Source organism: Vombatus ursinus, unplaced genomic scaffold (genome assembly GCF_900497805.2).
Source record: "Vombatus ursinus unplaced genomic scaffold, bare-nosed wombat genome assembly UNPS02014770.1, whole genome shotgun sequence".
Lineage (NCBI taxonomy): Eukaryota > Metazoa > Chordata > Mammalia > Diprotodontia > Vombatidae > Vombatus > Vombatus ursinus.
This window is the reverse complement of record NW_020954548.1, coordinates 40,026,386-40,039,195: the sequence shown is the minus strand read 5'-3', so window position 1 is coordinate 40,039,195 and position 12,810 is coordinate 40,026,386. Positions and strand designations below refer to the sequence as shown.

At 46.2% G+C, this 12,810-nt stretch overlaps 2 protein-coding genes across 5 annotated transcripts in view; both read right to left on the bottom strand.

The window, feature by feature from the left end:
• LOC114043981 (39S ribosomal protein L28, mitochondrial-like) overlaps positions 1-1,242 on the bottom strand; it is a 10,537-nt gene extending 9,295 nt beyond the window's left edge. Inside the window, exons 1-2 of one of the 3 annotated variants that reach the window (XM_027863283.1) lie at positions 1,095-1,162; positions 715-916 (exon numbers count right to left, since the gene is read on the bottom strand). The gene's annotated coding sequence lies outside the window, so the exon portion shown is untranslated. Of the gene's footprint in view, positions 1-714; positions 917-1,094 lie in introns of all 3 variants that reach the window. The other 2 variants (XM_027863284.1, XM_027863282.1) reach the window with 2 other exon arrangements.
• A 2,467-nt stretch (positions 1,243-3,709) lies between these two features.
• The window catches only part of LOC114043943 (post-GPI attachment to proteins factor 6-like), a 29,856-nt gene continuing 20,755 nt past the window's right edge, over positions 3,710-12,810 (bottom strand). For both annotated transcript variants that reach the window (XM_027863209.1, XM_027863210.1), the window contains 4 exons: positions 11,108-11,286; positions 9,776-9,922; positions 6,535-6,651; positions 3,710-4,154 (listed from right to left, as the gene is read on the bottom strand). In XM_027863209.1, coding sequence (XP_027719010.1) covers positions 3,858-4,154; positions 6,535-6,651; positions 9,776-9,922; positions 11,108-11,286 — 740 coding nt within the window. In that variant the 3' untranslated portion in view covers positions 3,710-3,857. The remainder of the gene's footprint in view (positions 4,155-6,534; positions 6,652-9,775; positions 9,923-11,107; positions 11,287-12,810) is intronic.

Here is a 12,810-nt window from a genome sequence, read left to right as displayed (position 1 = left end):
GTGTGTGTGTGTGTGTGTGTGTGTGTGTGTGTAGATTTTGACCCAATATCACAAATGCCCAAAAATCAGACCTTCGTCCAATGCTGGAATGCATTGTGAGCTGGACTTGGCATTAGGAAGATCTGAGTTTATTCTCTTGTTTCAGTACTTCCTACCTGGGTGACCCTGACAAAATCACTTAAAACTTCTTTGGGCCTGAGTTTCCTGCTCTGTAAAATGAAGGGTTGGACTGGATGGCATTCAATGATCCTTCCAACTCTATATCTATGGTTCTACAAAGTCACCGAGGGTCAGTTCACTGAATCCTAGCCAAGTGTTCACAGACCTGTCTAGCAGAAGTGTGACAAGAGGGGAAGGAGCACGGGATCAGAAGGCCTGGGCTTGAATCTGAGCCTATTTACCTTAATCAAGTCACTTTGTCTCTGGCTTCCTCGAAGGGGACTGGGCTAGATGTCTTTTTCCCTACCATTCCTAACATTTTCTAACTCAAGCTCCCAACCAATGTAAGCACCCCTAAAAGACGGTCATCCAACCTGTGTCGAACCTGTCCAGTTATAGAAAACCCGCCCCCTAAAGAGGCCAACCCACTCCACCGTCGGACACAGCTCGGATTGTTGGGGAGCTTTCTGATGCTGAGTCAAAATCTGCCTCCGAGGCTCCCCCGGCCTCTTCCGCCTCTGGGGACAAACAGGACAAACGGAATGCCTCTTTCACCTGACAGTCGTCCCGTGCCTGCTGGGTCTTCTCTTCTCTAGGCTCAGCACCCCAGTTCCCCGCCCCATGGCTGGTGCTCCCTCCTGGGCATGATCTCGAGGGCCCTCTCGGGCTGGGGGTCCTCATCCCGAACGCCTGCAGACAGTGTTGCTGACTCTTAGAGGCAGGAGGGACCCCATCGGCCATCGAGCTCAACCTGTACCTGAAAAATGAGTCCCCTCTAAAACATTCTACGTTTAAAAACTTCTAGTGACGGGAGGCTCACTACCCACCGACGCAGGGAGAGAGCCTTGAGTCCTCGGCGCTGCACTCTCACTCCCCCTGCCCTCCCCCCAACTCCCCAGGACCACCCTGTTTCTTCAGCCCAGGGCTGTCCTCACCTCGGCTCAGAAGCGAGAAGGCAGCACCCAAGACGCCAACCCAGCCCCAGAGAGCTCCCCCCCACAACACGCCAAACTCACAAGCGCCGGGGGCCCGCAGGAAGCGGAAGTCGAAGCCGGCGTCCCCTCCCTCCTCTCTCTGACAGGCTGGGAAATCTTTCCATCTCCGTCGCGGCCCCGCCCCCAGCCCCGCTGGGGATCGTGGGAAACGCTTACGTATCCGAAGACAGAGCTGGAGGGGCGGGGCGCGAAGGGGAGGTGGGGAGGCTGCCGTCAGAGGAGGGTGCGAGCGGAAGCTCCCTGGCTCCTAGGAGGAGCTGCCGCCTTCCTGTCCCCTCCCCCAAGTCCTAGGTTCAACCTCGGCAGTCTTCCGTGTTGCATCCCCATCCCCTCCCCGGGGTGGATGGATGGAGGCGCCACGCGCTCTCCCTGGGCTCAGCAGGTCACACCTGCCTCCTTCTTTAAGAAGTTACAAGCCTGATCCGGCCCCGCCACCTGAGAGCGTTCATATTAAACCGTTAGGTGTCTGAAGTCACCAGCATCCGCCTTATTCCCAAATCTCAATTCTCAATCCACCTTGACCCACAGTCATCACCTCCCTTTCTGGGTACTCTCCTTCACTGGGTTTCAGATACTCTATACTCTGCTGGTTCTCCTATTTCTGCTCACACTTTTAATCTCCTTCGTGACTCTTTTACCACCACCTAAACACAGGTAGGATGTCTAACTTCGAGTGAGATCATCAACAGAAGAGGACAAGCTCTGCCCTGGCCCTCTTCTCTTGCTGAACTTCTGACAATCTGAATTTGGCCATTTGAAGCCATGCTCATAGCTTCAAACTGTCACTTCTAAGCAGGACCTGCAAAGTCCAGCTTTGTTGCATGTCTCCATTTGGATATCCCATCCTTTCCAATAAGATAACCTATAGGCACCTGTACTCAACATGTCCAGAACAAAATTAGTCTTTTTTTTTCCCTCAAACTCCTCTAACTTCTTTATCTGTTTCAAGTACTACCATAATCCCAGTCACCCAGGTCTGCAACACAGAAGTCATTATCAAGGCTTCTCTCTCTCTCTCATTCCTATAGTCAGTTGCCAATTCATGTCAATTACATCAATTGTATCTCTGCCTCATCTCTGAAATTCTTCCCCTTTTCTGTAATTATACGGCCACCACCCTAATTACCGTTCTCATCACTTACAGCAATAGCTTCCTAATTGGCTTCCCTTCTCTCCCCAATCCTAGCACACAACTGTCAAATGGATATTTCCAAAGCACAGGACTAATTTATTATTCCCCTGCTCAAAAAGCTCAAGGGTCTCTCAATTGCTTCTAGGTTAAAATTTAAATCTTTGTTTAGCAGTTTTAACAGTAGTAATTAAAGTCAAGGTCATTGATTTAGTCCAGTGCCTACCCTAGAGCCTTTCACGTGATAGGGGAGCAATAAATATACATTGAATGAAGAAATGAGTATTCCTGTGTGGGCACGTGAATTGCCTCCAGTCTCAACTCCAGACAGCTGTGAACTCGACCTGAGCTCTATTCCAGGATACAGATTGATCCCTTACTGATAAGGATGACAGTAGGGAGAGGTAGAGGGGATAGAGACCAGACCTGTGATTTCATCGATATAGGGAGCTTCCTCTGGTACTATAAGGTGGTACCTTTTCTGTAACTTAGAGAGTTGCCTAGAGCACTAAGGTATGAAGTGATTTGTTCCGGGTCACAGCCAGTATCAGCTGGAGAACTTGGTTCTGCTATTGCCTCTAGACACTGAGGCTGGCTCTCTATCCATTACACAGAATTGCCTCTCTGCAGGATGACAGTGCCTAAGTAAATTCCCCACGAGGAATGCTCTCTACATAGCTCCCTATTGATTCCATTTCACTGACTTGCCCTTAATCCCATGAACAGAAGCTTTGGTCTTGATTCCTGGCTGATGAAGTGATCTTTCTAGACCCCATACCAATGGCTCCCACATTCACCATGCCCCTAGTTAGCCTCCTTCACCTATCCCTAAGGGATGCAGCTGCTTTGCTGGAGAGAGGGCCCAGCAGCTTCAGGGAAGTAGGAGTAGAGGTGGGGAGGACACAAGGCCAGGGGCAAAAAAGGGACAACTCCACTAGGAAATAACAAGAACAAAGATTATTATGAAATCTCCAACACAACCCAATCTAAGGTGCTGGCTCCTTCAGTCTCAGAGGTAAGTTAGGGAGAATGTGCATGTCCTGGTTCTGTTTCTCACATGAAGGCAGGGAAAGAGGTAGAAGCAGTTCTGACTCACTTTCATTTTTCCTTCTCTCCTACTCAGTCTCTCTCTCTGGATCTGCCCCCAAACTTGCTGAGTGCCTGAAATTTTGAGATACGTTCTACCCCTTAGCATAGTTCAACAGCTTAGTTCTCTCAACAAACCAAAAGTTTACCCTTGACCAGTCAGGAGGGTCAGAGGCTCTGGTCTCAAGCAGACTGCCATGTAGGTGTCACGATGGCAGATCCCCAGATCCCCTAGGCCTCTCGAGCAGAGACAACTGGGATTCAGGAACTGGACTTGGTGGGGGAGAGAATATCTCTTCCCTTGGCAGAAACAGAAAAACCATACTCAGGACAATTTTATTCAGACAGAAATCAAATAGGAAGCATATCTCCTTTATTTTTGGAGAGGGAAAGTGGGAGGTGTGGGCTAAGTTGGAAGGCAGGTGGAGTTAGCCTATCATTGGCAGTCCCTGCTGCAGAAGAACAGCTGGGCCACTGGCCAGGTAACTTCACGTGACCGCGTAGAGTTCCTCCTGGGTGTTCTTACAGAGCTGGTAGCGGCAGGTGAGCTTCTGTGACCAGGCCCAGGGTTCTGTGTTCTTGTCACGAGGGGGTAGAAGGAAAGCCACACTACTGGCCATCAGAACATGCCAGATGCTGTGTGTGTAGAAGTAGTTGTCATTGGTCCCCATGAAGGTATAGATGGCAATGGCCACAAATGCCAGAGAGATTCCAGGGAGGAGGTAGAAAGCCCATCGCTTCCATGATGTGGGATAACAGTGATGGCGATGAATACATCTGTATACCTAAGCCACACAAGAAAAGGCAAGAATAGATCTATTAATGACCAAAGAGAGAGGGTCTCGTTGCTTTGGGGAAAGATCTGGATCCTAGTGACTAACCTGTGTGTAAGTTTGAATTAGTCTCTTTGGGCTTTCTTTGGGCTCATTTTTGTCAAATGAAGATTAATAATTTGTTTGGCTGCGATGTTCTGAGAAACAATTGGCAAGGCAAGGCAAGAAGCATTTATTAAACATTCAGGTAGCAAAGAGCTTTATAAAGCATGATGTGGGACCTTACAGATGGGGAGGGAGTGGAGGATGGGGACCCCGTGCCTTAGGACTTGAGGGATTCAGGGACTTGATCCCCCTTTCTACTTCCCAGTTGTGAAATGTCAGCCTACCCACTGGGGACAAAATGCCAGAGTAGATAGGTAGAAACCTATCTCTTCCATCTTCAGGGAATGACAAGAAGGTAGCTGGGAGTAATCACTAGCAAGTCCCTGGGGGAATTACAGTATCATTACCTCATATTAATATTATAGTTACAAAGTGCTTTCCACTGAACCTATGAGGTAGGTAATACAATGATTATCCCCAATTCACAGAGGAAACTGAGGTTCAGATGTGGAGTAACTAGCTATCATATAACTAGGATATGGTAGTCAGGAACTTGAATGAATTCCAAGTCCAATGTTGTTTTCATTCTGACACACTTGTCTTCATCCTGGAGCTGAACTAAGAGAGTCACCAAGATTTTGCTCCTGCAGACCCATCTCATTTAGACAGCTCCTTCCTGTCTGTCTCAGTGTCTCATCCTTAGCCCAGGGCTGATCAATAGTGAATCAAAGGAACACCAGTCAATGGGCCACCCTGGAGGCACACAAGTACACTGGCAGCTTCTGTCCAGGCTCCATGGGCATCCTGTCCCTGTAATATCCTACATTACTGACCCTCATCAGACCTCAAGGGAGTTGAATAATGTTCTCTCCAGCCAGTCATTCAGCTGGTCATCATGGAATGTGTATTATTTTCCAATACCGTGCTAGGCTATGGAGGGGACACTTCAGACTTTGAAAGAGGTTTCTTAGTCAGTTTTGAAATTGAAGAATGCTGACCAGGAGAAATTAGTCTTCCATAAAAAGTGACTCATGTAAGGCTCCTCTGCATTTAGATACATGATCTACTTACATTAACTGGTCATGGCAAAGGCTAAAAAGCAAAGATACGCTTTTGGTCAGGACTCTCTATGGCGTAATCCTTGGGCTCTGACCCCTTACTGTTTTTATGTCAAGGACCTCCTCAGAGGGAAATTGATCTGTAAATAAATGGGTTTGCTCTGTGAACTGGGGGAAACTGGTGATGAACATTTTGTGTACCAGCCTGACTGGTACCTAATAGGCACTTAATAAATGCTTGTTAAATTAAACTATAGGCCTACAATGACCTGAAGACTACAAAAAACAAAGCCAGGGCCTGTGCTAACAGTGCAATGCAGTAGAAATAGTGGAAAGGAGGCTTGTCAAAGCCTGAGCAACTCTCCTTCTTCTGTGTAGAGACCTCGACAAGGGTAAACCTATTCCCTGGAGAGTATCTGTTTTCTCATCTGTAAAATGGGATAGTATTACTTGTACTACCTACTGTGTAGGGTTGCTATAAGTAAAGCACTTTGTAAACCCTAAAGAGAGAGCAAGTGAGCTATCTACCCATCTGTGAGCTACATACAAATGATGATAGGTCTATTTTTACTGGACAATTTGAGTTAGGAACCAGAATGAGATCCCTAGTTCTAGACTCTTTTGCTTTTCATAACTCCATAGCACTGATTTCTAATACCATCTGAATGTTTGTAGATTTCACCAACATTAAACTTTGACTAGCCTTAACATAGCACATAATAAGAGCTAACATTTATATAGTGCCTACTATGTACCAGGCACTCTGCCAAGTGCTTTTCAATTATCTCAATTGATTCTCATAACAACCCTGGGAAGTAGGTGCTATTATTACTTCCATTTTACAGATGAGGAAACGGAGGCAAACAGAGGTTAAATGACTTGCCCAGGGTTATAAAGCTAGTATGCAGCTGAGGTTAACTTTGAACTCAGTTCTTCCTGATTCCAGGTAAATTGCTGACTTCTCTTATGGCTTGAGTTTGAGCAGGATGAGGTCAAATGTAGACAGATTCAGGGTAACAGTGGAGATTTTGGGGGGTACTACAGGATGAGCATAGCGAGCCACCAAGCTACCCTAGGTGTTGAGATCCACAGAATCAAAGAAGAAAAAATGCAGGACAAGATACCTTCAGCCAGACTGAGTAGCTCAATTTGAAGTCTCAAAAAGAATGTGGAATTCCAAGAGTCTGGGTTCCATTCCTAGCCCCCAACTCACCCCACAGAATCCTTACCCACATGCTGATCATGATAATGAGGGCACAGAGGCAGGGGCCCATCATGTTCCAGATGCCCCTTCGGTCCAGCTGCAGGGACATTGCAATGATCAGGGTCCCCAGGACAAAGAGCACCTACAGCGGAATGCCAACAGACCATCAGGCATCAGTTCTATCCTGTGCCCCCAGTACTCAGATTCTACAGTGTTGATCAGATATGGCCTCCCTCTCTTCCTGTCTCTTCATTGCTAACATGGGGTGGTTGGATTAAAGAATCTCCAAAGGCTTTTTCCACATCCTATAATCTATGTGTCACCTCTACCTAAGGGAAAACATCTTAACAATTAGGGCTATCCCCAAGTGGAATGATTACCTCAGAAGATAGTGAGGTTCCCCACTTGTTAGGGGAAGGGATTCCTGTTTAGGAACAACCTGGACTACTGAACCTCTGAGGTTCCTTTCACTTTGAAAGCCAATTATATTCTAAGGTCTAATCCAGCTTCAAAATCTTAGGATTTCCTGCCTCACTTCTTAAAGCTGGGGTCAGGGAACTTGCCCATAATATAGAAAGGAAACTTAAAACTTATAGGAATATAATGGCCACTACAGTGAGGCTGCAGAGGAGTCTTGCAGATGGCGGAAGTCAGCTCTCCTGAGATCTACCCCAGAACAAAGTTATTATGCCATCAGATGATACAATATGTGACTGCAGAAAGCAGGGTGGACACATCTATGTTCTTTTTCAAGATACGACTGAACCCAGGATTCACCCTATCTATGGGGCTTCCCCTGATTAGCCTGTCTGCTCTGCATCCTCTAGGCCCTTCTACCTTTGAAGGTCTGGCATTTGGTTGGTTACCTGGATGGTGCTACGTATGCTGGCATGCTAGGCCAAAACAAGGAGTTCTGTGAGGGTTAGGTTTGACATAAGTAATTGTTTACTAAAAACTTGCTGACTGGGTGTTTAATTCCTAGGTCTGGGTACCCACCCTCTTCCTGAAATGATACAGGCTCAGACTGTCAGATAACTCTTGAAGTCCTTGACTCAAGAATAGCCAAAGAACTTCCGGACTGCTGTAGCAAGAGGTCAAGCTGAACTTAAGAGTGGCTTGGTTAGTCCTCTCTCAGGGCTTAGCAAGTCACACTAAGGACCCAGCTCACTGACAAACTTCATCCAAATGCAGGCCCTTCTTGTGGACCTCCCCTCCTCAGATGAGTGAAGCCTACGGTGAGGTAGGTCCAGGTACAAGGGTGTTTTAGGCATGGAGCTATTACTGACCCTGCTCCTTCGTGAGAATTAAACCCATGCTTGATGTTTCTAATCCCAGCTGAGTGATTCAGCATTTCCTGTAGGATGTGGGCCCTCAAGAGGTGCAGAAAGGGTCACACTACTTTTGATTTTATTATGCTATTTCTTGTCTTATAAGATCATTCTTTTTTTGGTCTATTCTAGTTTTTAGGGAGTTGGTTACTTGGGTAAGGCTTACCACTTTTTCATCTAAGCTATTCATCCCAAGTCCTTCCTCTAGAGCTTTTATTTCATTTTTCATATCTTGCTTCATTTCTTGTAGGTAGTCAGGTAGTCCTTGTAGAAAATTCATTTTTTTTTTTACTTTGAGTCTAAATCTGCAGTTGTTATAGTTGTTTTATTTTAGGGATTCTCTACAATAATTATTTATATTGTTGGGATCTTCTTTGGTTTATTCATCCCTCCAGGTTTAGTTCTTGAATTAGGGCTTTGTACCAGGCTGCCTTTGCCCCCTGCTATACTTCTGAGTGAGTGGTAGTTGGCACTACCTGGTCTCATCCTGGGTCCCCTGGGTTCCTGCACCAACTTCTATTTCCCAGAGTCAGGTCCCCTGGATGTTTGAGGTTTAGAGCACTGGGTCCTCAGGGCCCTCTGTGGCATCACAGGACACAGCACTAGGTGCCCCAGAGCCCCTTTGCCACGGCTGTCCCACTCGGATCAGTGCTATGCTGAAATCCCTGGTCTCCAAGCTCCCCGCCCTGGGAAACCTCTGCTCTTTGCAATCTCTGACTACGGGCTTGTTTGATGGTGCTGGTGCTGGTGCTGGTGCTGGTGCTGGTGCTGGCAGCTCTCTCCATATTTCCCATGGCCTTCTGGTTTTTTACGTAGTTCTAGGGTAGAGGAAGTCACTGTAGTTTTTCAATGAATGTCTGATCACTATTCTGGTGCAAATTTCATGTTTTTGCTGGAGTAGGTACTAGGGAAGGGAGCTGGCCATTCATTTCCCATATGGCAGGTGGTCCAGGAGTCTAGCTACATTATCTCACTAGATTTTCCCAATAGCCTAGTGAGTAGGGAGGACAGAAATGAGTATCCCTAAGATCTAAGGAGGTAAGGAGACTTGCCCAAAGTCATACAGCTGCTAAATGACTGAGCCAGAATTTGAATCTGGTTCTTCTGACTCCAAATCCAGAGTTTTTTTCCATTATTTTAAGCACGAACTGATTTGTTTCTTTGCTCCCAACATCAGTCCATCATACTAGACTGAGAAATGTTGGTGGCCCTTAGGCCTAGCGCCAGGTCTTTGCCGGGGCATCCTATCAGGGAGGCAAATACAAGAAATAGCTTTGGCAGCAGGAATGCCTTGTCTCCTCTGGAAGCTGGGGACCACAGAGAGCAGGAGCATTGTCCCACACTCATGGAAAACCTCAGGGCAGGAGAAGGGGAGTTTCCTCTCAGCTGGCTTTCTGCACAGCTGAAAAGAAGAGAAAAACAGCTCTTCCTCTCCCTCCTCACTGGTTTGTTTTGACTAGCTTGGCCTCTTGATCTTGTCTAAGGCCACCTCACAAAAAGTTGAACCAGGAAGCTGGGGGGCAGGGCAGGTAGGGTGTGGGTGAGCAGAAAGGGAGGCGCTCTTAAGCACATCCCAACCCCACCTAACAAGTACTATTTCCTCCTGCTGCGGAATGCCCAGAATCAGAGTTCCCTCCCTTCAGGAAATGAGTCCAATGCCACCAGAGTGATTCTTCCTCCCCTTGCTCTCTCAACGGCAGTGACCCCAGTCTCACTGACCCTCTACGCTTTCCCGGGCATGTTTGCCATTCAAAAGTGTCTCATGTGAGCAGGATTTCTCAAGAAAGTCTAGATGCTGAGATTTTCCTCAACCCCTCACAGGGAAGGGTGCAGAGTGTGCTCTCTGGGTATTATCTCCTGCTCTTCTCCAATCTCCCAAACTGCCCTGAGGGATTTCTAGAAGGAGCTGAAAGGTCCCCTGACTTCAACAACACTTACATATTTCACAAAAGTCTTCACTCGAGCCATGCAGAGGATTGTAACCCAGATGGACACCACAGAGCCCAGGAAGTCACAGTACTGGAGCGTGTCATAGTCCATGATGCACAGCACTGCCACCCCAGGCTGGTCACAGGCATGATAGAACTGCAGGGGGAAGGAAAGGGGCAGTCAGAGGTCAGGCTCCAGCCACCCAACTCCAGGTACTCTGCCCCTCTGCCCAGGAAGCCCAGATCAGGATCCTTTCTAACTCACTCTTTCTCATGTTTCCCACATTCAGTCATTAAATCCATAGATTGCTTCTGTTATCTCTTTTGTACTCCCACTGCTACCACCCTAACCCAGGCCCTCAGTATTTCTCACCTGGTTTACCAGTTGCCTAACTAGTCTCCCTCCTTCTAGTTTTTCTCTGCTACAATAGTTTCTTATAGACTATGGGATAGAATACAAAATCCTTCGCCCAGCACTTGAGACTCTCCGTAATTTCCATAAAGCTCAAGGAGGCAGTATGGTACAATGGAATGAACACTAAATTTGAAGCGACAGGACCTGGCATCAAATCCTACTTTTGGTTCCAGTGTGAGTCTGGGCAAGTCACTTGGCCTCCCTGGATCTCAATGTCCTCATCTGTAAAATGAGGGGATAAGATCTACTAGATGCCCTCTGAGGTCCCGTTTAAACCTGGATCTATTATTAATCTCTATTTCCAGTTTTATCTCATGACTCTCCTGTGCACCACTTGAAACTCCAGCCAAACTAGACTCTTTGCTGACCTCTAAACTCTTCTTGTACTTTTTGGTCCTTATGCCTTTGTCCAGGCACCATCTGTTGAATCCTCCCTCAAGCACCACCACCCCATGTGTGAAATCTGTTCTAATCTCCAGGCATGAGTGACTGTATCTCCTTCCTTGGGACATCCAGAGCACTTTTTCTTCCTGCCTCTCCTATATGTTAACGGTATTCTACTCTGCATGATATGGTCTCGTATTCAGCCACGTATAAGCTCTAGGAAGGCCAAGTTCATATTCATCCTCATTGGGCTAGCCAAGCACTCTGTACACACCATATGCTTAGTAAATGCTATTGCATAAATTAATGAAATACTACTGCTAACCTCTGGGAAGGTCCCTTAACCTGAGCTACCCTCCTGGCGTGAGGAAAGGGGCCTTCTCTGAAACACTAGTTCCTTACAGAGATGCTCATACCTGACAAACTGCCTTTAGAAGAACTCCCAGGCAAGCCCTTTCCAAGGAGAGGGAAAGGCTAGATGGGAGGAAAGAAAAAACATATGATGGGCACAGTAAGAAAGAAATGGGGAATAAAAGGCAGTACCGTAGAAAAAAACATGGTATAGGTGTAGACAGATGCTTCAACCACGTAGTGGCGATAGACAGCAACGGTGACAGGAAGCAGGAACATGAGGTTGCTGAGTGTAAGCAGCAGGGTGGCCACGTTCTGCTGCACCACTGTTTGGGCCTTGGTGTCATCAGTACAGCTCCAGCCCTCCCAGCCTGCATCGATGGAAGGGAAGACTCATTCAGTAACTACTGGAATTTAGGATGGGAGTCGGAAGGACAAGAAATGTCCCAAAACAGGAGGGAGGCTAGCACTTCTAAATCCTACCCAAGGTTTCCTCACTAATCTATTATACTGTAAGACTTTTGACAGCTGGGGATTTTATACTATGTGTAAATAAATGAAATCACTTGGTCGAAAAAGAGACCTGTTCCCTAGTGCTGTTGGGATGGTGGTTCCTTCTCTATAATACTAATAATAGTGATGATGATGATGATGATGATGATGATGATGATGATGATGATAGCTAATATTATATAGTGCTTTAAGGTCTGCAAAGTGCTTTAGAGATAGGCTTTTATTTGGTCCTCATGACAACCCTGTCATGTAAGTGGTAGGTTCCAGTCCCTGCCTGACTTTCAATAAATCGCTAGGCAGGCCCAGTTTTTCCTTTCTTCCCTTTAGTTCACTTTAGTCAGAGATCAGTTTTATTTTTTTTGAAAGCCTTTTCTAGCAACTAAAGGAAAAAAAGCAAAATCAAACAACTCAGGGTACATAGAATTGAAAAGTTACAGAGCATGGGGATGTTATACTAGGACATGTTTCCTCAGGATTTCACAGATCTGATCAAGAGGGCTTTAAACTGAAAAATGAAGAGGAGGAGGAAACTGCCTTCACAGATCTGCCAAGTTAGATACCACAGAGAGTAGTAAGCATAGCACAGAAGGAACATCAGATGAGAAGCTCAGTAATCACAAGAAACGAAATTCAAGACAAAAGCCATAGATGTTGCCACACAAATATACAAGGTACAGGTAAGAAAGAAGGTGAGCTAAAAATCCTAACCTAAGGAGAAAAATCCAACCTCATAAGAGCAGCACTGAGATATGATAGGCTGGGATTCTCAACTGGCATATATATGGCTGTTAGAAAGATATATCTTACTTAAAAGGAACAGAAGAGATGAAAGGGTAAGTAGCAGTATATGCTATGAAGTTATACTTGTGTGAGGAGATCAAGGAATCAGAGGGGGAAACCCAGATACAGAACAGTTGGGTGAAGATCAGTGGAGGGAGCAAGGGAAGGAATATTTTTGTGGGAGTATGTGATGATGACCTAGAGAAGAGAAGGAAAACAGAAGATGAATTCAGGAAAGAGACCACAAACTTGCCACAGAGGCATATTTTAGTAGGGAAGGGGGAATTTAATTAACTGGACATTTGCTGGAGCTTACTGCCCAAACCAAGCATCTCAACAATGACTTCTTTCTTTTAAAAGATGAAGAGAAGATTTATATGAACTGATGCAGAACAAAATAAGTAGAACCGATAAAACAATAGACACAATGACTACAAGGTAGAGGAAAAACAAAAAACCGTAACTGAATGATGCATAATTATAATGATCAAAGCTGTCCCTGGAAAAGAGTTCTACAAATGCATCTTCTCTTTTTCTGCAGGAAGGGGTGGGGGGGTGTGTGTGTGTGTGTGTGTGTGTGTGTGTGTGTGTGTGTGTGTGTG